Raw genomic sequence first — 26,456 nt, forward strand, 5'->3', positions numbered from 1 at the left:
CTTCCCAGTATTATTTAAAAAAAAGATCAGAAATTAAATATAAAAAAATAGGTTTTTCAACTGCAACAGAAGCAACATCAAAACTAAAAACGAACATAAAATATAACATATATGATTGGGTTCACCCCCTAGTCAAAACCTCGTTTTTTAAGGAAGAGATTTTTTAGTACTTTCATAAGAGCTATTTATTCTAATGAACGGCCTGTGTGATTAAGTTGTAATTTTTAAAGAGTTGGAACAAAATTCAAACTTTCGCTTAAAGAGCAAGGTATTAACTAGGGGGCGAACTCCCTAATATACGTATTACAAATATATGAATATAGAAGTTCGTTACGTAAGTTAATTCGTAAGTTACGTATATTTATTACTAATAAAAACGTTCGTAAATAAAATTAAACAAGTTTCGAGAAAGCCGTTTAACCAAATAAAAGTAAATTAATATTCAAACTTTGTTCTAATTATTCATGTACGGTGAGCCAAGATCAAAACCTGTGTTTATTCAAAAACGTTCAAAAATTAAATGAAAAAACATTTTTTTTAACTGAAAGTAAAGAGCGACATTTAAACGTAAAACGAACAGAAACTGGTCCATATTTTAAAGAGGGTGTGCCCTCCTCAACACCACACTCTTTACGCTAAAGTTTTACTTTCTCAAAACTCTATTTTTTTTTTAAACAATGAAAAACTTTAGCGTTAAGAGAGAGGCGTTGAGGAGGGGACAGCCTATTTCATATACGGAATAATTTTTGTTGGTTTTAAGTTTTAATGTCGCTCCTTACTTTCAGTTAAAAAAACTTGTTTTTTTTTATTTATTTGAGACAGGAACGGAATTGTTAAGTTAAACAGTTAACTGGAAAATCAAATATTCTCGTGAAATTTAGTACAATCTGAGTCGGTTATAGACAATACCTTTAGTATATTTTTTTTTCTCTTTAACTAATATAGATAGATAGATATATTTCTCACAAAAGCCCCATGGGCCATGGATATATGTTATATATGTTATATACGTATATATGTTATATACGTTAACATAACTTAAACATTTGTTGCTGCTTTTTTTAAGGTCATTATTTATTTCAACAGCAAACTAAATTTCGGAAAATGGATAGATCACTACTGGTTAACGTGTAAGTCACCAACTAACTTAGCCGGCTCTGAAAATCAACTTGGCGTGTGCCGATGATTTCTATTTCTATTTCATTAGAGTTTGAAAAATTATGAAGATAAAGTCTTGGTGAATATAATTATGACTATATAAAGGCTTAATTAATCAAATTTGCACGAGCTTGGCCTTGTGTTTGATTTTATCCGTTAGCTTCAAAGGTTTGTACCGTAGAAAGCAAAATATCTAAAAATTAGCCAAACTAATATAAAATATTAAAAAAAGCACTTCAAAGAGACATCGGGATACAAACTAAGATGCCAACGTCATTTTCAGGCTTAGTCAATTGCATATCTTGCTGTTATGTTAGATTAATTAAAGATTAAAGCTGTTATGTTAGTTATGTAATGGTCTCTTTTCAGTGGTTTAATTTACCATCATTTCTTATATACGTGAATAAAAGTTTATCATTTTCTGCTGGCTCTAGTTGGAGTACCAATTTCAATCGCTGCTAACAGCGGTTCTAGGCGTTTACTCCCCCTCCCAGAAAATACCCCCCAGGCCCGCCGGAAAATACCCCCCGCCCAAGGAAGATCCCCCCAAGGAAAATACCCTCCGAAAATCCCCCCCCCCATGGAAAATAAGGCTTTCCAAATTTGAGGATTTTATTTGAGCTTAATTTTTTTAATTTTCGTAGGGGGAAGGAATTTTGGTACTTGTGTATTATGCGCCACTCATTCAAGTTTACGCTGTGTAAAATTCGGGAACACATCGGTTTTTTGTTAGTTGCTTCTTTACTTTAGAAATAAATTTGGGTTGCACATTAGGGGGGGGGGGTAAAGCATGGCGGGTCTGCATGCAAAATGTGTACCTAAAAAATTACATTTTAATGGAAAAACTGCTTACTCTTTATGAGGCTTCATATATATGTTGAAAGAGGTAGGGGAAGCAGGAATTAATTAAATTGTTTCTCTATTCAGCTAAAATATTACATTCTCATATCTACCAGCATGTTGCTCCTTACTTTTAGTTGATTTTTTTTTTTAATTAAGCTTAGAGAAAAACATTTTTTAAAGGCAATAAAAAAACATATGTCAGTTAAAGTAAAAGTATATAAAAATTAAAAAAAGTAAATAATTGCAAAAAAAAATACACAAAACAATAGCCTACTGACAAAAAATAGGATATAAACTCACAGCATTCCGTTCTGCTTAGCAATGCCGAAGCGTTAGACGGATATTTTTTAACAATATCGACAGTTTTGAGCCTTTTTATCAAACACCAAAATATTTAATGCCTTTAGACTCAACTGTTTATAAAAACGGGGTAAAACACATTTTTTGTCCATATTTTTTCCCTATTCTGCTCTTTTTCCGTTGGTTTCCTTATAATTACCTTATAGACCCAAATTTCCAGGGGGGGCAAGCCCCCTTGCTCCCAATTATTAAGTATATGAAGGGGTTCGTCCCCTAGTCAATACCTCGCTCTTTACGCTAAAGTTCAAATTCTGTTCGAATCACAAATCCCTGAATCACAAAGGCTGTTTAATTAAAATAGATAGCTCTTTAAAAGTGCTAAAAAAACTTTAGCGTAATGAGTGAGGTATTGACTAGGGGGCGAATCCCCTGATATGCGCAATAATTTCTGTTCGTTTTGAGTTTTGATCCTTACTTTCAGTTGAAAAAACTTGTTTTTTTATTTAATTTCTGATCGTTTTTTAAATAATGCTGGGAAATCTGGCACAACCTTCATAGAAATGTCCCTTCCCCCAAGGAAATATCCTCCATGGAAGGATACTTCCATGTAACAACCCCCAACCCCCCCCCCCCACCAGAAAAATTCCTCCTGAAAACGTCTGTATACTTCCCAATAATCAATACTATATTTAAACAGTGGGCAAAGTTCATAACTTGCAGCCCTTCCCAGGGAACTGTGGGGGATTAAGTCATCCTCAAAGACATTTATTAGTTTTTGGACTATGTTGAACAAAATGGATACCTCAAAATTTTGATTGGGTAGCTTTGGGGAAAAATTAGCGTGGGAGGGGGCCAAGTTGCCCTCCAATTTTATTTTGTCACTTAAAAAGGGCACTAGAACTTTCAATTTCCGTTCGAATGAGCCCTCTCACGATATTCTAGGACTAATGGATCGATACGATCAAAAAAAAAAAGAAAAACAAACAAACAAAAAAACACGCATCGGTGATCATTCTTCTGGAAAAAAATACAATATTGCACATTTTTGCAGATAGGAGCTTGAAATATCTACAACAGGGTTTTCTGTTACAACGAAACTTGTGGTTTGAGTTTCATTAGCTTTCTATCGCTTTTAGGGGGTGTTTTCCCCTTTTTTCAAAAATAAGACACATTTTTTCAGGCTCGTAACTTAATCTTGTGGTTTGATTTTAGGGGATGTTTTCCCCTTTTTTCGAAAATAAGGCAAATTTTTTCAGGCTCGTAACTTTTGGTGGGTAAGACTAAACTTGATGAAACTTATATATTTGAAATCAGCATAAAGATCCGGTTCTTTTGATGTATCTACTGGTATCAAAATTCCGTTTTTTAGAGTTTCGTTTACTATTGAGCCAGGTCGTTCTTTCTTTACAGTTCGTTACCACGAACTCTTTCATCGCTGATCAAAGTTATGTTACTCTTGCCTTTCATTTTTGTTATTTACTGCGTTCATGGCAGTATATTTGGCTTTAAAATACACTTATCTATCTATCTATCTAATATGCAGAATAATTGTATCAAACACATTTTGCCTGCAAACCTGCTATATTCCCCCCCCCCCTAATGTGCAAATCTATAGCCCAAACTTATTTCTAAAGTAACGAAGAAACTAACGAAAAAACCGATGTGTCCTCGATTTTTACACAGCGTAAACTTGATTGAGTGGCATATAATACAACAGTACCGAAATTCCTTCCCCCAACAGAAATTAAAAAATAAAACTCAAATAAAATTCTCAAATTTGGAAAGCCTTATTTTCCACGGGAGGTACTTTCTGGGGGGTATATTCCGGGGGGGGGGGTATTTTTTCGGGGAAGTATTTTCCGCGGGGGGTATTTTCCACAGGGAGTGGGGGGTATTTTCCGGGAGGAGGTATTTTCCGGGGGTGTATTTTTCGCGGGGGGATTTTCCGGGGTTATTTTCCGCGAGGGGGTATTTTTCGAGGGGGTGGGGGTAAACGCCGGCCACCGCTAACACGGGCGAGAATCTAAGAAAACCCTTAATTGATTACTTGTCAAACTAGAAGTCATTTTGAATAACTAAAGAAGTCTTGGAAATCAGCCTTGTGTCGATTGACGCCATCTATTCCCCTTTGATGAGAAATAGTGACAAGTATGACAATAAAAAGCCTTGGTAAATAGTTACAACGGTGCAAAGTCTTTGTAAATAAACTTTAGAACTAGTACTTTTTTGTATTTCGTACTATTTCATTAGACAAAAAGACTAGGAAATCAAAAAAATAAACATTTAGAAGCTATCTCAGCGCAAGGTGACATGAAACTGAAGTTCATTTCCAAGAATGTTTATTATGACAAAAAATAAATTGTTGACGCTTATGCTAATGTGGTTAAAACTAGTTAAAACGAATTCATTATATATTGCCATTCCTGGAAACGATTGAGTTCTACCTTCAGTAACGTCATATTTATATATTTTGTATTGGACATACAGCAAAACAGAAAATTTACAGATTTAATGATAATATGTAAGATATGAGAAGGCTTTAATTTTTGTTCCTCAAATGAATTTTGATTCCAATTGACAGATAGAGTTTTGTCTCTATAATTTCTCAGAAGTGATTTTTTTTCATCTTTTTTCTTTTTTTCTTTCAGTCTCCTGTTTTACAACAAAAGTTTTCCAAGTATTCCAAGGCTTTTAAATATATTTTGTTTTCCTTTTATCTTTTAACGTTTGTTGTTAACTAGATAATTGTAAAGAATTTTAATTCGATATTTAACATAGCAATTTTAGCTTCATTTTACACTCAACTTCTCTTAAGAGTTTATCCTCAACCAAAATATATTTTTTTGTCTTTAGTTCACTCTAAAGAAATTAAATCAAATGACTAAAAGGCTATGTTAATCGAGTTTAGTTTTGACGGAAAAGAAGGATTTAGCAAAAAAAAAAACTGAAAATCAACTATCCAAGCTTTTATTCGCATGCTTCGTTTTAATTTTTTTGCTCTGTAGATTCTTGTCTCAGTCAGAAGTTGGTACCTGTCATTAATCATCCACAGAACATGTCCTGTCCATCTCAACCTTTCTCTCATTACAGCCTCAGAGAGTGAGATAGAATCACATTTTTCTTATAGCTTGCTGTTTGAAATACTGACAGCCAGACCGGTACCCAAAAGAATCAAATCCTCCTTCGTCTTTCAGAGTGCCCACATTTCAGAATCCTTCTTGACCACTGTCATCACTGTATCTTCCAAAATTCTAAGTATGGTTCACATACTTATCTTCCTATTCTTCCTTATTTATTCAACAGTGTAAAAACGCCCTGGACCTTGGCTATTCTACTTTCAACATCTTCACTGCTTTTGTTATTTTTACTAACAACGCTACCTAGGTACAAGAAACTACCTAATTGATTGATCATATCGTTACCCAAAATTACCTTATCGACTTCACTTAGTCCCAGTGTAAGCAACTTAGTCTTCTTAACATTAATTTTCAAGCCTATTCTTACGCCCTGAATTCTCAAAACCTCCAGAAAATCACTAATTTTTCTAAGATTTTCATTTGAGATACTAAAGTCAGAAGCACAATTTACGTCTTGGAGAGTTTTCCTTTCCCATTTTCCACGCTCGTCCCGGGTTCCACGCTCCCCCATAGCCTTTGTCGTGTTCCCTAGGACACATTCCACCAAAATGATTCATCATAAATGGGGATAGAACGCAACCCTGCATAACCCCAGATTCAATTAGAAACCAATTACTAACTTCACTTGATAACTTAACCGCAACACTGTTATTATTGTACATAGCATTAATCACTTTAATGTGTTATCTAGTATACCGCACAAGGTAGGACCTTCGCTAAAGCTCTTCTATCGGCTGAATCAAACACCTCCTCATAATCTGCAAAACTCGGGGCTATAGGAGTCTGATAACTTTGGCACTTCTCAATTATTAGTCTACAAATGAAAATTGGTCAATGCATCCTCTCCCACTTCCTAAAAGTAACTCTTCAAACCTTATCATCATCATCTCTAAGTCTAAAATGTATCACCATACTAAGTAATTTGCTTCCTACAGAAACCAAGGTAATGCCTATAGAACTACCACACTCAATCTTATCACCTTTCTTTAAGAAGGGTTTGAATAAATTTTTTTCTATATCACTAGGTACTCTTTTTCGAAAATCATGTTCATAATCTTCACTATCTTCACTACCATCATATTTAAAGAACTCATTTACTACACTATCAGAACTTGAGACTTAATTATTTTTTTATCCTTTTGGTACTGTCTCTAATTCTTCCTCGCAAAATAGATATTCCTTCACTTCCATAGTGTCACAGATTTTTTCCTTCCTTTTTATATCGTTTCCAGTAACTTTTTCACGGTTCCGAACATTATAAAGATATTTTGCCCATTTCTCTCTAAATATTTTTCTTATCACTAAATGTGATCCCGTTTCTAGTTTTAGCTGCGACAAGTCCAGATTGACTATTCCTTCTAAATTTTTCAACATACCAATGCAATACTTTAATACTATATCGAATGGCTACATTTTCCAGATTTTAAGCAATTTTATTAAGGGCCTCCCCTTCACACCTCCTTTATTCATATCTTAGTACTTTTTCTATATTTCTTACATTCTTTTGGATTTCTTATGATCTTTTTTCTCATTTCTTTTATTTATTTACGTACTTTTTTTTGTATTTACAAACCTACTATAAAAACACAAAGGAAGAAGTGGAGTTTATAAGAAATAAGAAAAAAAGATTAGACATTAGAAATCATTTAAAAACACTATTCACAAAAAAGAGGCACGAGGCGTGGCTTTACTAATACTGATTTACGTTTAGCACGGAGCTCAATACTATCTAAATGATGGAAAGGATCCCGGACATAGAAATTCTGAATTATTTTTGAATTACTATGCCTAGAAGGAAGATATAGGAAATATTTACCAAAATTAAAATAAGTTTTCCTAAGACGCAACATACCTTCTCCTGTCAGGAGGAGGAGTACTCCCGACAAACATGTAACATGGGACGCAACACAAGACGAGAAAATCATTCCAAGATCTTTTCGGTAAAATCCACCCCGATTTGGTACAATCGAACCATAACTCGACGGGAAACTTTCCACTGTTTGACAACATATTGCCTCTCTTGTCTGACGTAACATACAAGCGAACCGTGTTCCAAGATACATTAATAAATCAACGCAAGAAATAACAAATGTACTAATAGAAACAGGAGCTGAATAACTATAGTTAAACGGTAAAAATTCATCATGCGAACTATTGATTCGCAGACCAATACTAGAAAAGCCATGCAATGTGCAAAGTGCGTGAGTCGGCTTATAACTAGACAACAAGAAGCCCCTGGGATCTCTAGTATAAAAGGGGGTTTTGTGCAATCCTGGGCCGATTTTTGTCACAGCATAGTTTTACACACTTGGAGATGGTCATTTCAGATGTGCATTGGTCATGCACGTTTCCGATTATAAAGATAAAACGCAAATAATTTTATTGAGTCTGTTTGCTTCGATCATAGTAAGAATAAATATATAATGAGAGCCGGTTAGCAGACACTGGAATTAGGTTCCATCTTATCTCATAATAATGAATTTTGGTAATGGAATTGAAAATTTTACTTCTAAAATCATTTTTTACTGCTTGCCGTAATCCTTTGGTGTTTAGAAAAAGCAAAATATTATTTATGAGAGTCCCTGTCCATTCAGAACATAGTACCGGTGTATTTAGTATATCTATAAGGGGGCCTGATTGGAAGGGAGAAGAAAATGCCCTCCCCTGTAAAACATCTCTTTTTGCGTCTTCGTAAAAAAATTTAGAAAAACTGCTTCCCTCCCCCTACATTTTCGTGAATTTCTGCGACTGACATCTATGTTTTATAAACAAGAATAAAAGTTAAGTTCAGATAGTGCTGCAGATTATCTGTGACCCTCTTGGACTTCACCCAGTCGACTGTCTTAACTCAGATGGTGTTTGCTTGCTACACGACGTAAATTTTACAGGAGAGTTTAAAATTTTAAAATGAACTTCAAGTTTTTCAATGTTATTAGGGGTTCTTTCATACATCTAAGATAGGACAAAAGTACATTGTATGTCAAAACTTCATTTCCTGGCCATTTTTTGTGGAAAAGGAATATAACGCACCTTTGGAACAAAATAGTGATTGCGAAATTTCTTGAGAAACAAATAACATAGACAAAAATGAATTGGACTCATTGATAGATTTTGCTTAGTTTAAGGGATGGAGTATAAACATAAGTTTTATAAAATACTGCCACATAAAAACTTTTGAATTACTGTAGTTGAACTGAGTGGTCAGGGAAATAATTTTCTTCTATCTGTTATCTAAGCCTAATTGCTTATTTGTCAATCCTGTTTCATCTAATCTCTTTTTATTTTTTTTATTACATTAATTTTGTTCTGACATTTAAAGACCCCGGGCGTAGATTGAGAATGTGACCATTATTTTTAGCAATTTAATGTGAAATATTGTAATAAGCAGGTGAAGGTGAAGAACACAATTGTATTCCTGACAAGACATACCTATATCTATTAATACCTTGTAGATTTCGTTTTTTCCAGGTTTAAAGATCCTAAGACCTGAATTTATTTGAGGTGAAGTTTAAAAAATTATGACGAAACTGTATTGTGTAAAACTGAATTAGTCTCCTTGTGATTCAGTTTCAACACTAGTATAAATGCCGCATTAAAAGTAAAAATTAAAGGTTCTATTTTGTATTCACAGGCAGAGCTTTGAGCAACTGAAAACTTGACGAGCATTAATCGTTTATGAATAGATGAAGTATTTACACAAAAACTAATTCTTAAAATAGTTATTTATTCCCCAGAGCTTTTAATTGTTAAGAGTTTGAAAGGTCCTAAGTACACACCTAAATTTACAGCTTTCTGAAACTTCGACTCTTCAGCTCTCTGCTTAGGTATTGCGGGTAAATCATAATCTTCGTATTCTTCAAATTGCGGACCTTCTGAGTTTCTTAAACGTGCTAACTGTGGATGAGGACGTCTTGGTCTCTGATTCCTCAATATTCCAAGAAATGGAGGTGTCTCTGTTGTAGTGGTAGTTGTCTTGTAGAGTGCGTCATTCCTGGAAGAACGAGATTTTGTTAATTATTAAGCAATTTTTCATACAACTTCTCCTTAGTTGTTTGAAACAAATACGATTATAGCAAATAGTATAAAAAGGACCACATTACTGGATCTTAGGTATATTCCAAGCGTCTAAAGTATGATGTATGGCTTGAAAGTCTTATTCTGAATATAAACAAATTGTATTTGGATGACAATTCACCTTAAATCATGCTGGGAGCATTTTAATACAATTTTCTGATTTCCTATTTAAATGTTTTCTGCGCCTCAGGCTTGAAATAATGCAGCAAGCCTAATAAATACCCACACATTAAAAATAAATTTTCTTCCTTTTAACAAGTTAAGTCAATCTTGCTACTCCGGTGACAGTTTGGCATTGTGGCAATTTTAATAGTTTAGAACTTAAGCCCATATCTCATTTTATCATAGCATTTTGATTAATTCTTGTCATAAATATGCAAAAATACGGTTTTCAGTAGGAAAGATTCTCATTTAGTTTTTTTTTATCTTGAAAGAGAATTTTGCAGGTAGGAACACTAAACATTGTTTTTCACAAAAAAATCCCCTGCCAAGTAGAATATCATCCCTGCTGAAGCATGTCAGGCAAAGCACTCGGTTTACTGAATCAAGAGGAAGCATAATCTTTCGTTACAATTAGTAACGGACTACTACTGTTAACAACTCGCTGCATCACTAAGCCACCTGAGGCCAACACAGCTACGGACCCTGCTCCTATCCCAATCTATTCAAAGCATCGCTCTTTACACCCTTTCAAAAAGTCCTAGTTTTTCTTACATCCTTCCTTACGACCTTCTCCCCCTCGATTTGCGGACAACCTGCTTTGCGCTTGAACCAGGATGGTCTGCCAAAAAGGACGATTTACAGAAATCTGTCATCTTTCATGTACAGAGCATGCCCTAGCTATCTCAACCTTTCTCCGATTGTAGCCCTAGAAACCGAGATAGAACCGTATTTTTGTAGAACTTTCTGTCCTTTTGAAAAACGGTCAGTTAGACGGGTACAGCAGGCAGTTAGTCAAGAACGTTGGCCCTAACTAGCAAGTAAGAGGAGTCCCTTCAAAAGGCTGGAGATGATAGTCAGTTTCCTCAGCCAATAATTGTTTGGGCAGTTGCCGTAGACACTTCTTCCTTATTTGGCTATCTGACTTGGTGGGACCTTGAAAGAGTTACTTGTAATTATTAACTAAGCCAAGGGATTATTTTTGTTATGATTCAGATGTGGATATGTTTCCACCGTTGGAGGTTAAGAGACTGGTTCACCCAATCCTTCGTAATGCCTGGTATCCTTCAATATACCAAAGTCTAATTATTTGCTTCTCTCAAATTCAGATTATTTCAAATGTAAATATTCTTTGCCATTCCTGATTTATTGCAGATATATCTTTTTAGTTCAAAATACCTTTCAACATGCCCTGAAAGTTTTAATTTAATACCCTTAGCCATTCCTCAGATACAGGAGACGCATCCTTTCGACAGCTGGGATGCAAATAAGTATATTTCAATCTAGTTTAACATCTTCCTCAACACTCCCTGAAAGTTTCAACTTGATACCCTTGGCCGGTTTTGCGGTATCGCAGATATATCCTTTTAAGAACCTGGATGCATATTACGTCTTTTGATTAAGTTCAACGTCCCCCTCAGCATTCCTTGGAAGTTCCAGCTTAGAACTCTCTGAAAGATTCGCCTTAAAACGCCTAGCCTTTTTGGAGACCAGGATCAAACACCCCTCCATGACCCAATAATAAAACCTATAATTAAAAAGTGGGATACTTGCACGATTTACAGAACCTGCCCCAGGGGCCGTGGGGTCATATAATCCCTGAGACATAGTTGTTGGGCTCTTCTACTATTTTCGTCAAAGTGGCTAACTCAAAATTTTGATTGGTGTTGAGAAGAGGGGGGGGGGAGTGTAGGGCAACTAAGAAAGACATGGAAGCGGGGCTGATTGACCTCCAATTTCTTTTGGTTGTTAAAAAGGACTCCGCAACTACTAATTTCCCATAGAACGAACCCCCTCCAATGTTCCTATGACAAAGTGGCTTGGGGAGAAAATAATGCATGCAAGCCACTTCGCTCTCTCTACTTAGGCAGCACTATTGTGCGCTGGCTAAGGGGCTATTCCGAGGCTGGAAACTCCAGAAATTGGTTCTCAGCTACTTTATATTTATGAACATTTTAAGGAAATTGCCCTTTTAAGCATAATAGAGAGGGATGCCAAAAAAAAGCCCATGTAGGCTCTTCTTCCACCCCACGTCGTTCGGAGATTCGCTCTTTACTCCTTCGCATAAGACTCCTAGTCCTCTTAATCAATATACAATCTTTAGGGTCTTTCCTTTCCAATTTCTATTTTCTTTAAAGCTTGATGACAAAAACAAAACTTTCAATTCATTTCTGGCTTAGGACCATAAGTAGTTCTCTGAAAGTGTTTAATGTTACAACCCAGGTAGCAGGTGTGTTTCGATTTAGGTGAAAATGACATTTTATATTTCGTAAGTAAAAAAAAAACAACAACAAAAATAAAAACTCATTATTATACATTATATCTGTGGTTATTTGTCCTAAAGCGATTATGCAGCAGAATTTAGATGATACATTTTTACTAAAATTTGAGAGGGAATCTAAAACCTAAAATTTTCCCTTCACTAAGCAGAGTCGCCGTTGTTGAAGGATTCTATGTCATCTCTTGGGGTCAGCAGAGGCCAAAGGTTTAGTTTGAACATTTTCATATAATCGAAGCAAAATATTCTCAAAGTTATGTTTCAGGCTTTCCGCTCTTCTATAAAAATTAAAAGCTTGTGTTAAACACTTTCCGTAATTTTCAATTACGGCCAATATGAACTGTCCTTTCTCTTTTTAAATAGGTGTGTCCTAGCCTATATAGTTAGTTAATTTATACTTTTAAGCAAGAGACAGGTTAATTATTTAAACCTTTAATAAGTATTCATAATGCTAACAGGCGGGGCTCGGTGATATGTTTAAACTTAAAATTTATTCATGCTTAGCATGAGCTCCCAGGACGCGAAAATATCTGAGGTTACTTAACACCTACATAAGTCTTAGTTTTGGCATAAATAACTCCCTTGGATTATTTTATTTATGGTATATTCCAATTTAAAGTTTGCCAAAATATATTTCCAGTAACCTACTTTTAGTTAGCCTTTACCTTTTATTAGGTAAAACAGGCAAATAAAGCATGCCCTTTCATGGACAAGAATAACTTGAACATATTTAGTTTGAAATGTTGGATAAGCTTTATTTGTAGCAGAAGAACTCTATGAAGTTCATATGTCGACAAGTTTATTATCTTTTTCTTCTTGTTTGGATTCGCATGGCGACGCTTTCTAATAATTTCACCATCGGATTCAAATTCTAAGCCCTGTTGTGCATTGTCGTAGCTGCGTTCGAACGCTGGATTCTCTCTTACCAGGCTGAGACCAGTCCCACTGCGTCACTGCATCACAATAAATTTATTATTTGTTCAAAGATGGAAAAAAATATCTGTATGAAAAACTATGTATTGTATTATGTCGATGCAGGTTATTGCTTATTTCTCTCGTTTAAACTTCAATAAGCAATATATGGTTATTTTAACATCATGGAACACTAGAACCAAAAAAGTATGATTAGATCTTTTGTTATACACGGACGCCAAACAAAGCTCATTAGTTAAAAATTACTAACAATTTCAAAATTTTTGACCAGGAGCTTTTTGCTGTTTCAGAATAGCAGTCTAATTAGACGAATAAAACTTTCCAGAATTGAGCTACAGCCCAATTAGAACCTAGAGAAGCGTATTCAAATTTTCAACTACATTCTGTCTTCTGCTCTAGGGTGCTGATTACTTATGAACTTGTATACATTTTTGATAGCTGAATTCCACACCTTTTGCAAATCATTACAGCACTAAAATACAGGTTTAGGTCCCGCTCCTTACCTCTACAGGTCCCTCCTGATTTCTCTACTTCTTCCCAGTTGCTAGATCTAAAAGATGATGTGAAACTTAACATAAGATTTAGATCCGGGTTTCTGGTCAAATCCTGAGATTTGAAATTTGAAAAATACAAGAAGCCCATCAGCTAGAATTCTTATCATATATATATACATCATCATTAAAATGTAGAATATATCCTTTGTATTTTAGTGAACGTAAAGGATTGCTTCGTCGATTTCTCAAGGTAGAAAACACTTAAAAAATTCTGTTTATCTTATAATGTTGAAGTAATAATGCAACTTAAATAAAATTTCAACTTCGTTTAACTAGTACTGACAAACTAGAAAATCAACAAAATGAAATTTGGAAGACAATTCAGTTTCAAAGAAACTGAAAGGGATACTGGAACATCCTAAAATATACCCGGGGCAAGAATTACAAGGCCCTACCCTACATAACAAAGACAGATGCACATTATAGTATGCCAATGCACTTTTCCAGTTACCATAAAATATGGGCCGAAATAAAAATAAGCTTCAACAGGATTTAAAGTCATCAAAGATTCTCAACTGTACACTTATACTTTTTAAAACCAAAAGAAGACTTAAGTTCTATGCTACTTGGTTTGCAAAGCTCAAAAAACAATTAATTCTATTTTGGATTATTTATTTTTAGGCTTTTTCACCAACGTACTTTTTGGTACTAGTCATTTGTTTATTTGTTTATACTTCTTTTCGTTAATAATAAACTTTGGATTTCATGGTTTTTATATGCGACCCATCTAATTTTAAGAATCCCACTGTTTAAATCGTTAAATTTAAACATATGTAAATTCTTATTTCAACTTGTTTCAAAATGTTGCGTTCTGTCGGGGTAAATAACTCTATGCATTATTTTTATTTTTTATTTTCTTTTTGCTGTTTAGACTTGCCTACTTATTTTTGGTTCTGCTTGATTCTTTTTTATAACAAATGTTTTTATTGACAAATTGTTATTTCCCATCGTTGCTCTAATAGCCTCTATTTTCATTTGGTGTTTTCGGCTATGAAATTTTTACTCGGTGTACAGATATACGTTTAAAAAGTCAAAAAAGGGGTTTTGAATAAATATAACTTTGTTGCATTTGAGCTACCGAATTTTCACTTCTTGATAAGCTATCAATTTTTAACAGTAAAAATAGGATTTAGAGACACTCTTTGTCAACAAGGAAAGTATTGCTGATTACCTGTCAAAAAATCTTTCCGAGTTGGGACAATCAACATCGCTAGCGAATATGCAGTTGAAATTCTTCTGGTCAAATGACGTGAAGTTGGCACACATGAAGTCATATCGGATGCCAAACAAGCATTGGTGGTAAACCTTGAAAGAGGAATTGAACTTATTGCGGGAAAAGGTACAACACAGTCAAATTACCGCAAAACACCTTTCAGTTAGATAAGCAATAAAATTATCTTTCGGCTATTGTCAAAGATTGACATGGGCGACTGCAAATTTAACGTAGAGTTAGCAAATTTAAGCGTATAACCGAATCTTGGGTTCACACAGCTGTGTTTTTTTTACGCACAATCGACGAAAACATTGAACTGTTCATCTTGAATTGTTTAATTTCATCCATTTGTGAGGCTGGATAGACAACTTTTTCTTTTTTCTTTTCTTTTTTTACAGATGCGTTTTTTAACATATACATCTAGACTTGGCCACAGAAGCTTTTTAGTGTATATAATTGCAGCAGAAATCGATTGGATCTAGCATAAACGTAAAAAAACAGGCTTAATCATCTCGACAAACCCATGGGAGACAGCGAAACTAATTTGAATGTTCTGTACAACTGTTACTAACAAATAGTTTGCTTTCTGTAGCCCCAGAAGAATTCTTTCATTATTTTGGGTCTGATCAACTTAAAATATTTTATGACTCAGCTGTTATATTCCGCATATTAACTTATATTCCGCATATTATCTTGGGCTCAAACTTTGGCATACTGACCTTTCCTTCTATGGAATTCCTTTACAAAAATACACAATGAAGAGTCAATCATGTCATTTGATGATAATCTCAAAAATGTGCTATGAGGGGGGGGGGGGTAGTCTATCAGAAGTTCACATGACTTAACAACTAATAATAACTCTTGGCACCTTGTAGCCGAGCAAAATTTTTCTCTTTCGCTGGAATGTAATTTTAAGCTTTTATGCATAATTCTGAAATTTTTAAAGGTATTATTATAAAAACAGATTTATGCTTGATGGTATGTAAATAGGTAGTTTGCTTTAAGTTGTGCAAAATGTGAGAGCGGTAGTGTTCTCCTTTTTATTTGTAAATATAACATAAATGGCCTGTCGGCCTCTATATGCATCTCTATCTGCCGTTGCATTTCAAAGTTGGCCGAGTGATGCAGATTAATTGGTCACTTCTTAAGATGATATCGAAATTGACGTACGTGAAAGTTTTAGTTCAGAAATAGATGGTCTCCGCTGAAACTGGTTAAGATCGACTGACTTTCAATTAGAAACATAAATTTTTTTTTTTAAACTGTCAACCCCCTGTATGAAGCTTTTATTCGTCTTCTAATTCACCAGTATCAAAATTGTTTACTAATTGAGAAAAAAAAAACTATAATTGAAAGTGCATAGCAAATAACTTTGGAAGCCCAGATCTCAAAGGCTTCTCTTCTGGCCACTGTTCACTATAATACTTGACCATTTACACGGTACTGAAATATACAACAAAAATTGAAAACAGGACTTAATAATTATCCTTAATATTTTATTCACAAGAGCCAAATTGCACACAGGCAGAAAGGGATATAACTCAAAATCGGCCCTAAGGGATCCCCGTACCAGAGACAAATGACTAATTAACCCCCCTTAGGATTCTAAATTTAACCCCCCTGAGGATTTAACCCCCCTGAGGATTCTAAATTTGTTTTTAGTTATGATTTTCATGATGTTGAGTATCGGCATGGTGGATCGGAAGATTTTGGGATTTTTCATTTTAATTGTCAGGGCCTAAATACGACATTTGATTTTTTAGCGAATCTAGGTAAACTTAATCTTTTCCATGTGTTTGCTTTGACGGAGACCTGGTTGAAGGACCACAATTCTGCACTTTTAGATATACCTGGATATACTTTGTTTACTCGGAACCGGGAGTTACGTCAACACGGGGGTCTTGCGGCTTATGTTCGTGAAGATCTCCGTGTTAGAGTCCGAGATGATCTAAGTGAATATAAGGAAATGGTGTGTGAAACACTAGTATTACAAGCTAAATCGAATAATGTTGATACATATTTAGTAATTGTATATAGGCCTCCTTCTGGTTATATTCAAGAATTTTTTGAGAATCTTCATGAACAGCTGGCAAAAGTACAAATTAGTAATAACTCTTGTTTTGTTCTAGGTGACTTTAATATTAACATGCTGGATATGGAGTGTTCTGTGACTTCTCAGTTATTAAATTTGTGTATGTCTTATGGGCTGTTCCCAACGATTAATATCCCAACTAGAGTTTCTAGGACGTCTGCAAAACTTTTGGATAATACTTTTTCCAATTCACCTTTTAGATCGCCAAGAGTTCTTGTAAATGTGGAATCTGACCACTTTGGTGTTTTTGCAGATTTTGAGGTATCTATCCCTAAGCGAGAAACTCCTGAACGGAGTAAAAGAGTTGTATTTTTTGACCGCAGTGCCCTATTGAAACTAAAAAATAATATGGTTCATATTGATTGGGTATCTCTGTTTGGAAATGAGAGTGATGTAAATACTAAATTGTCACTCTTTTATAGTAAGCTTTTAGAAATGGTTAAGGAAGTGGGAGCAGTGAAGAATTCGAAAGGTCGAAAACATAATGGGAGGAAGCCATGGATAACGCATGACCTTCTTCGAAAAATAAATGTAAGAGATAGACTGTTTAAGTCGCAAGCTTTAAGACCGACGGATGAGAATAAAGAGCGATACCGTGTTTTTCGTAATTTTTTGAATAATCTCCTCCGTGAGGCTAAACAAAAATATTTTAGTATGAAGTTCAATGATGTTAAAGGTAACCCGTTGAAAACTTGGCAAATAATCCGTAATGTTACAGGTCAGCGGTCTAATATTCTACCAACAGAAGTGACTGTTAATGAGGTTATAATTGCAGATGGTACTGGGATATGTAATGAGTTTTTAAATCATTTTTGTTCAGTAGGCCTACAAATAGCCGAGATGATTTCCTCGTCTCCAGATGACCCACCCTTTGGATCTACTCTACCATCTCCTGCAAATGTATCGCTACATCTAAAGATGATTACATTAGATGAGTTAAGGGATATTATCTATAGTATGAAAAATAGTTCGTCCGGTAGTGACCTAGTTAGCCAAAAAATTCTAAAATACATTTTCCCTTGTATATCTGGTGTTTCGACATCACTGATTAATGATTTCTTCCGTCAAGGAAGGTTTCCAGATTTTTTAAAAAAATGCAAGCGACACCGGTTTATAAAGGTGGTGATAGAAATGATTTGGGTAATTATCTCCCAATATCAGTCTTGCCAGTTATTTCTCGTCTTATTGAAAAATGTTTTAGTAATCGGTTGACCTATTTTTTAGAGAAGTTTAAATTTTTGAATAATAATCAGTTCGGTTTCAGAAAATACAGGAAGACAGAGGATGCATTGATATTTTTGACTAGTATAATTAACATAGCTTTAGATGAAGGATTTAAGGTTGGTGCAGTGTTTCTAGACTTACAGAAGGCTTTTGATACAGTTGACCATGGCCTACTCCTGGAAAAATGTGAGGTCTAAGGGATCCGAGGTAAAGCTCTTGACTTTATACGGAGTTTCCTTAGTAACCGGTACCAGTTTGTAGAGATGACTTGGACACAATCAGGCGCCTGCCCAGTGACTAGTGGTGTCCCGCAGGGGTCAGTTCTTGGTCCGATTATTTTTTTATTGTATATTAATTATATGCCTTATTGTATCCCAGGTTGTTGTTTTAATGTTAGTGACATGGCCAAAAATCCCAGGAATGAGACGGTGTCATTATTTGCTGATGACACAGTTGCTGTTAGTACCACGAAGACAGAAGAATTACTTCAGACATCGATGAAAGATGTTATTGAAAGGTTATATTCCTGGTTGGGGGTAAATAGATTAAAGATTAATCTGGGTAAGACTAATTTTGTTATTTTTTCCCGTTCACCAGATTTTTATCCATGGTTTCAGGATATTGCAACACAGTATGGAGCTTTAAAGCGGGTGTGTTCTTATAAATACCTGGGGGTTTATATTGATGATGTTTTATCATTCAAGCACCATGTACATTATGTTTGTAAAATTGTGTCTCGTAACCTGGGTGTAATGAGAAAACTTAAGCATTTTTTTCCTCCTTTTGTTATGCGCCTTCTTTATTTTTTCATTATCCATCCATTTATATTGTATTGCGGTAGTGTTTGGCTTAGAATAATTCATTCTATTGCTCGGCCAATACGAGTTCTACAAAACAACGCTGTTCGGCTGTTAGATGACCTACAACCCCGGGACTCGGTACGAAACGTGTATGAGCGTGTAAAGATACTACCAGCTTCTGGATTAAGGGAGTTGTACACACTTCTATTCATTTTTAGGATTCAGAGGGGTACAAATCTCCCCTGTTTTGATAGCTTGGCTAACCTGAGATCTTCTGTCCATGATTATGATACTAGTTCATCAGCAGAGATTAATATTCCACTGGTAGTTTTGGCCCGATCGATGTTTTCTTTGCTTTACAGGGGGATCAGAATTTGGAACCCTCTTTATCAAAATAAAAAAAATATACGTGATATTTCTTCATTTAAGATATTAACTAAAGGGATAATTTTTAGTGAGCATTAATTTTAGGTTTTTTTTTTTTTTTTTTAATAATGATATTGGTAAATTTTTTATGGATCCGGTGGGTGATGATTATGAATATGATAGCAAATTTAATGAAAATGTTAAGGTTTAAGGTTTGTGGTGCTGTTTGGGGACTGTGTTATAGATAGGTTATTATTTTTTTCGCTTTTTTCTTTTATTGTTGTTTTGTTATGTTAGTGTATTTTTGCCACCCCCTTGGACAAGTTTTTACTTCTTGGGGTGGCCACTAAACTTATGTTAAATTGATTGTTTGTTTAAAATAAATCTCTCTCTCTATAATGCCTTTTTTTTGTTGTTCCCCCTACCTCTTAGGGAAGCTTCTGTACAAATATGCCGAAGATATAATGTACAATTTTAAAGTTTGGGATAGACAGCCTATCAAACAGTTCGTTGTAACAGAGAACTTAAGTTGGAAAGTAATTCACAGTTTTATTGCAAAACTGGGAACCAATGAGGTCTCATTTTTCCAAAAATACCAACCATAGCCTCGAAATCCAATGATTTAACTAGACACCAACATCGGATCACTGAGCCTTTCGTCGCCCATTGTTGATCTTAAAAAGGCTCTAATCAGGATTAAATTAGGAGATAATCTTATTATAAGCCATTGTGATAGGCAGAGTAATGAAGATTTCTATGATTTTCAAAGTTTCTGAATATGCAATCAACATTGCCTTCACAAAATTGTGAAGTTCTAAGAGATCTTTTGGCCTATTGCCTAAAGAGTCGATATATCTTCTCACAAGATCTGTTAGTAAAGCAAGCAGGGTTGTGTCAATGCAAACTTCTTTGTAATGCGCTGCCACACTAGCTAGTCAGCTCGTATTGAGAAAGTACGGCGGATCAAGATCTAATGCAGGGGAGAGATTGACTCTAACGATGAAAGAGCATTCGTGAAGCGGCTTTCAAACTCACAGCACAATATGTCTATCACAAGAAAATAATCCCTTCTGAAAGCATCTTTTGTTCATTCTTTCACTTCAGCACGGTCACATTTTCCCAAAGTCGACACGGTTACAAAATCAGGTAAGCAGGAAGACACTTACTGTGCACGCTTTGGTCTTTTTCATATGGAACCAGAATTTTGAAAAATCTGCAGAAGGTCTTCAGTGAGGCCACACTCACGAGAAAATCCTTTCTCTTTATTAAACATTACATCAAAAGCTTTTTCAGTTTGCAATGTAAATAATTTTAGCGCTCGTAACTGCAGTAAGACAAGTAGCTCTAAAGAAAACTAGGTCTACCACCAGCAGCTGCTCAAACAGAGATATTGTGGCTAAAACATTTCCGCTAGTTGGAGTGTAAATGTAAATTTAAATGTCTGAAGACTGGTTGCGATTCCGTGAGCCTGAGCCTACGTCTGAATAATGTTTATATCAGTATACCAATCTTGTAGTAGAAGATTCCTCCAACTGAGGAACAGTTATGCCAGCGGCTTTCTGAGTATTAACAAACACTTGGTAATGTATATTGCTATTCGCGATAAAACAATACATCTCTTGAAGAATGGAGGAGAAACCCCTGGTTCCCACTGATGAGATTTCAAGCGAAACCGGCCGTTTTTTCGTGACCCGTAAAATTTCCTCCTATTTTGCTGCAAGTTTCTGCGTCACAAGGGTTCAACGGCTGCGTTGAAATATTTCTACTGATCCGTTGAAAATCGCATCCGCTATTTTAAATTGAAAGCATTGTAGAACCATAAATTGCAAGTAACTGAGATACTAAACATGTTTTTCAAAAGTATTCCGTCAATATTTGACAAACAACATGAGGATTCTGTCCTTTCAATACAGAATTTTAATAGGCGAGTCCTAGGGGGATTTTTACAAGGAAATGAGCCAAGAATATAAGACTTTTATTTTTCATTAGGCATAGTTAGCCTAAGCTATTACAGGTTAGCCCTTTGAATATTTTTCTTGGCTTCTAGAATTTGATTTAGCAAATTCCTATGCATATGGTTTTTAAATATACCATAGTATCTTTGCGTTTCAACGGCTGCAATAAACCGTTTCTGTGTGGAAATTTTTGCGAATCTCCCACATCCGCTATCCGTGAGCCGTTTTTCGTTAAAAACAATCGCACCAGTGGGAACCAAAGGAAAGATGCCATTCGTCTCACGTTCTAAATACAAGCACCCATCACAAGGTTGAGTCTACGAGCTCGACGGTTAATCTAAATTGCATGCAGTGCAACTGCTTTAATACCAACTTGCATACCTGAATGTGGCTGCTCAAGACAATGGCTTCATATTTTTATTGAACAATCGAAAAAACAACAAATTTGCCCCCCCCCCTCCCTTCTGGATGTCAAAATGTAAATCCCCTCCCCCCGCCATCCAAAATTTTCTTGAATTGACACCAATTGGTAGGTCTCTTATTTGTTTTTTTTTTCATGCTTTTCCCATCTTGTTTATAATTTGGTTCAAGCTAAGTCCCCGCCCCCCCATTGATAAGGCCTTTCAATTGTGAAGTATAAATATTGGTCTTTGATTGTTGGTACAATTTCTTTTTAAATGTCCTATTAACAAATCTTATGTGTTTTCCTTATTTTCATCGTGTAATAATCTTGGGTATGCAAGAATAGGTACTGTTCTTCTAGATTTTTTTCGATCCTTTGAATTGTCCTTTTATATAATATATTTTTTTATCTTTCCTGAAATCATAAAAAACTAACTGGTCTGAAATTCTCACTTTGATTGTCTCAAAATTCAAGAAGCTAAAGTTCGAGACAATTCAAAGCAGATTCAAGAACACACTCAAAGAAATAAAGAGTACATAATACGTATATATGTATAGTTTTGTTATAGATTCTGGGTCGCCTTGTCTTATTGTAATGAAAGTCAGGCACCGTGGCTTTTACAACAAGACAATAAAAATGTGTCATAAAATTTGAAATAAGAATGATAAATAAATATGTTTGGAAATGAAGCTCACAATAAATTGTTGTGAAGTACAGCTCTATTAGAAACGGATTTGTTTTAATCGAAAACACAGTTTTTTCACACTCAATATCAAATCAATATACTTGTTACTACTGATTTGGGACCCATCCTAATATCAGAGGGGGGGGGGCGGGCTATAGCCCCAGCCAGCCCCTCCCAAATGACGCCCCTGGGGCTGTTCCTTCCTATAGCCTACTCTCTTTATGCAAAAGCTTTATAGCGCTTTTTATTCCAATTCAACGGCCCTTGTGTTTGAGCAGTCGCTCTTAAATAATTGGGACACAAAGTCAAACCTTAGCATAAAGAGCAGGGGTATGAGAGGGCACTTCACTCATATACGGAATGATACCTGTTTGTTTTAAGTTTTAATGTCGCTCTTTACTTTCATTTGAGAAAACTTTCTTATTTAATCAATGAAAATCGCTATCCATCTAAATAAAACTGAAGTGAAGAAGACACGACTCGATGAAAAACCTCTTACTTGACAATTCCATTCTATACTTGCATAAAATCCGTCATGTCGTCCATCACATTTGAACGTAATATTTTTGGGCATTCTATTTAAAAAGGGATAAGTAGAAAGATCATATCCATTTAGCTCCCTTGGTAAATTTGGGTCATGAATGTAGTCTATTTGCGGGATCCCGGTTAAAGTAATATTGGGTTTTGATTCCTCGCCTTCTTCTTCGAAAAGTTCTTGGACAAGCTCTTCTTCCTCTTGAGCATTTGATAATACGACAGAGAAGATGATTCCTAAAAAAGATTAAAACATAAGTATTAGCCTACTATCAAACAGTTCGTGGTAACGAACTGTAAGTAAGGAGCGACCCGGCTCAATAGTAACTCATACTCTAGAAACGGAATTTTGATACCAATAGACATATCAAAAGAATCAACTTCTTATGCTTATTTCAAATATTTTTGGCCATAAGGAAGATCACGGATGCGTGAACCTCCTAGGACCTCCTGGAATATCGGGAGAGGGCTCATTCGAACGGAAATTAAAAGTTCTAGTGCCCTTTTCAAGTAACCGAAAATATTGGAGGGCAACTAGGCCCCCTCCCACTCCCCTTTTTCCCCAGAATCGTCCGATCTAAATTCTGAGATAGCTATTTTGTTCATCACAGTGGAAAGGCCCAATAGATATGCATTTGGGTATAACAAGACCCCCTCATTGCCCCAGGAGAAACGTCATTAAGTTATAAAATTTACCCATTGTTTACGCATAGTTTTTGTTATCGGGATATGTGCATACATGTTCGGGTGGGGAGGGGGAATTTTCGGCTGTTGTTCTTATGGGAAAATTTTCCATGGGGAGGGAATTTTCCAGGGAGTGAACTTGTAAGGGAAAATTACACACTGAAGGAATTTGCCAGAATTCTTATACAAAATTCTTATTGTATGTCTTGCTTGCTCTTTTCCGTCTCGATTTTACGTACAGAGTGGTTAAGAGTAAATGTCTGGGGTAAATTTTCACCGGGATTGAATTGTCCATAGGATGTTTCCGTGAGGAGGGGATTCCTCCGTAGAGGTGGGGCCCGATTTCCTGACATTATTTAGAAAACGATCAGAAATTGAATAAAAAAAAACTATTTTTTCAACTGAAAGAAAGGAGCAACATTAAAACTTAAAACGAACAGAAATTATTAGGTATATAAAGGGGGTTCCCCCCTCCTCAATACATCGCTCTTTACGCTAAATTTTTTTAGTACTTTTAAAAAAGCGTCTGACACATATGACACTGAGCATGTGAGCAAGTCAAAATGGAAAGCAAAGACACATGAGGTTAAAAGACATGTGACACCAAACATGTCAGCGAGTCAATGAAAATCAACCTGGACAGCGAGAATCAAAACGTGTCAAAATTGATAATCATAGTGATGATGATTGCATTTGGGATTTTGAAATGCATAAGCTCATCAATGCCTACCATGCCTTTGTTAAAAAAAACAACAACAAAGGTTCGGCTATATAATCATAATGACGAAAGACAAGCCGAGGTAAAACGAACCAAACAAGATGAAAACGATAGTGATGATCATTAGGTTTTGGATTTTGACATGGATAAGGTCAGGTAAAACGAATCAAACAAATGCCCACCAATTTTTTTAAAATAAAAAACGTGGACTAGATAAATCATTGGAAGAAAAAGAAGTTTTTGTCCCACCACCTGCACAATTAAAAGAAACAAAGGTTCGGCGATATGTCTTTTGATAATGACAAAAGACAAGCCGAGGCAAAAGGAGAAGTTTTGTCCCACGACCTGAACAATTAATAGAAACAAAGGTTCGGCGATATATCTTTCATAATGACAAAAGACAAGCCGAGGCAAAAACTAAAAGTCCAATAAAAAATATAGTTTTACAAAGGCACTACTTCTAATTTAAGGCTCATTTTGGCGTCTTGATGGCATCAATCAAGAAAACATTACATCTCAAATTGTCTGCATTTAGAAGACAAGTGACAGTGAGAATCCATGCATAGAAGCCTGTCGCGTGCCGTGTGCCGGGACCCAGTGGCGAAGCCGCCAGGCTCTCGGTACTAAATATATACATATATATATATATATATATATATATATATATATATATATATATATATATATATATATATATATATATATATATATATTGAAAACCCGTATATATTGAATAATAATATATTGAAAACCCGTCGTATACAATAAATGTACAATGACAGAGTATACAAAAATGCGAAAAGAGAAAACAGAAAGAAAATACACTAAAAAATAACAACAAAGGCAACAACTTCTTAAATAGTATACAAAATAGTACGAAAAGAGGAAACAGAAAGATAAGATACTCAAAGATTACAACAGAAACAACAACTTCTTCGAAAAAGCAACAAGGACAACAACTTCTGAACGAACAAAAAAAAGAAAAAAAAAGAAAAAAAGGGAAACAAGAAGGAAAATTAAACAAGCAAACTTGCCCATTCGTGCTTTAGAATTGCTGGTTTTGTTTTTTGCCGGCTAATAAGTGACTCAACAGCTAGATTTGGGTCCGCTAGGTTGAAGCGCTGAATCAGAAAACTATTTTTTGTCCAAGGTGGCAATTTTAGTAGGTACTTGGCAAAACGGAAAAATAAAGAGCCGATTGAAGACTTTTCACGGTTTGCCAATAATTTCCAGAAAGGGGTCACATATAATATATGTGGCAGAGCGGTAGCGTTTTAAATACTTGCCAGTAGTGGACGGTTAAATCTCAGAGTGGATATGCGGCAGAGCGGTAGCGTTGTAAATACTTGCCAGTAGTGGATGGTTAAATCTCAGAGTGGATTTAACGATCAAAGCATAGGAGCTAGAAATTCGCCGTTCAAGATGTGAGATCAGGAGGGAGTGGGTATGCTGTAACGAGGTATCTATTGGCAGCCCCAGATATACTATTTTATCAACTGGTTTTACTGAGCAATCACCTAGTGTGACATTAGTAGGAGGGTCATTCTTCCAATTGTAAAGCAAGACTTCCGACTTTTCAGAGTTAAATCTCAGACCGACTTTCTCGTAATTGGACTGCAGACATGAGAATATTTCTGAAAGGTGGTTAAGCATCCGGCTGAGATTCAGCGTGTCATCAGCATAGCATACTAGGGAGATTTCAATGGAACTGAGAATGCATGATGAAGGACAGCTGCCTTGAGGCTCAATAATGTAGTTGTTGAAGAAAGTGGGGGATAAAACTGCCCAGACGGGCACCCCTTATCGGGAGGGAGCTTGAGTCGCACGCGAAGGCGAGAGTAAAGATCACGGAAAGCCCGGATGATATTTGAGCTCACTCCTCTTTTAGCTGAGTTTAGCAACATAAGCGCATGAATCATGGAATCAAACGCTCTCTGCAGGTCTAAGCCACCGATCGCTAGGCTTTCTCCTGTTTTGTGTGCATCCAGGAGTGCATATGCAACGACATGGAGTGCTTCAGCACAACCAATGCCGCGTTGGAAACCGAATTGTCTTGGTGGACTGCAACACAGTTTCTCAAACTCATCTACGAATAAAAGTTCAAATAACTTGTGTAGAGAAGTAGCAATCGGTATAGGACAAAAAATGTAGCATTACAGGATAATTTTACATTTTCTAGGAACTGGCGTAAGATCTCCAATTGAGAAAGTGGTTGAGACAATACCCTGAATGAGGATAATCTGCATCAGGGGAGTTACGTGACTAATAAGAGTGGTTCCACACCTTTTTGGATGGAGTTGGCTTATCCTATCAATTCCGACAAATTGTTTAGGTTTTAGGTGAGAT

At 35.6% G+C, this 26,456-nt stretch overlaps 1 protein-coding gene across 1 annotated transcript in view; it reads right to left on the bottom strand.

Annotated features, from left to right (window-relative positions):
* Positions 1-26,456, bottom strand: part of LOC148952291 (uncharacterized) — a 110,073-nt gene that overhangs the window by 35,264 nt on the left and 48,353 nt on the right. Inside the window, exons 3-5 of the mRNA XM_089089741.1 lie at positions 22,674-22,945; positions 14,608-14,741; positions 9,215-9,429 (exon numbers count right to left, since the gene is read on the bottom strand). Coding sequence (XP_088945867.1) covers positions 9,215-9,429; positions 14,608-14,741; positions 22,674-22,945 — 621 coding nt within the window. The remainder of the gene's footprint in view (positions 1-9,214; positions 9,430-14,607; positions 14,742-22,673; positions 22,946-26,456) is intronic.

This window comes from Artemia sp. Qi Xiang Cuo, chromosome 5 (genome assembly GCF_049724085.1).
Source record: "Artemia sp. Qi Xiang Cuo chromosome 5, ASM4972408v1, whole genome shotgun sequence".
Classification (NCBI taxonomy): domain Eukaryota; kingdom Metazoa; phylum Arthropoda; class Branchiopoda; order Anostraca; family Artemiidae; genus Artemia; species Artemia sp. Qi Xiang Cuo.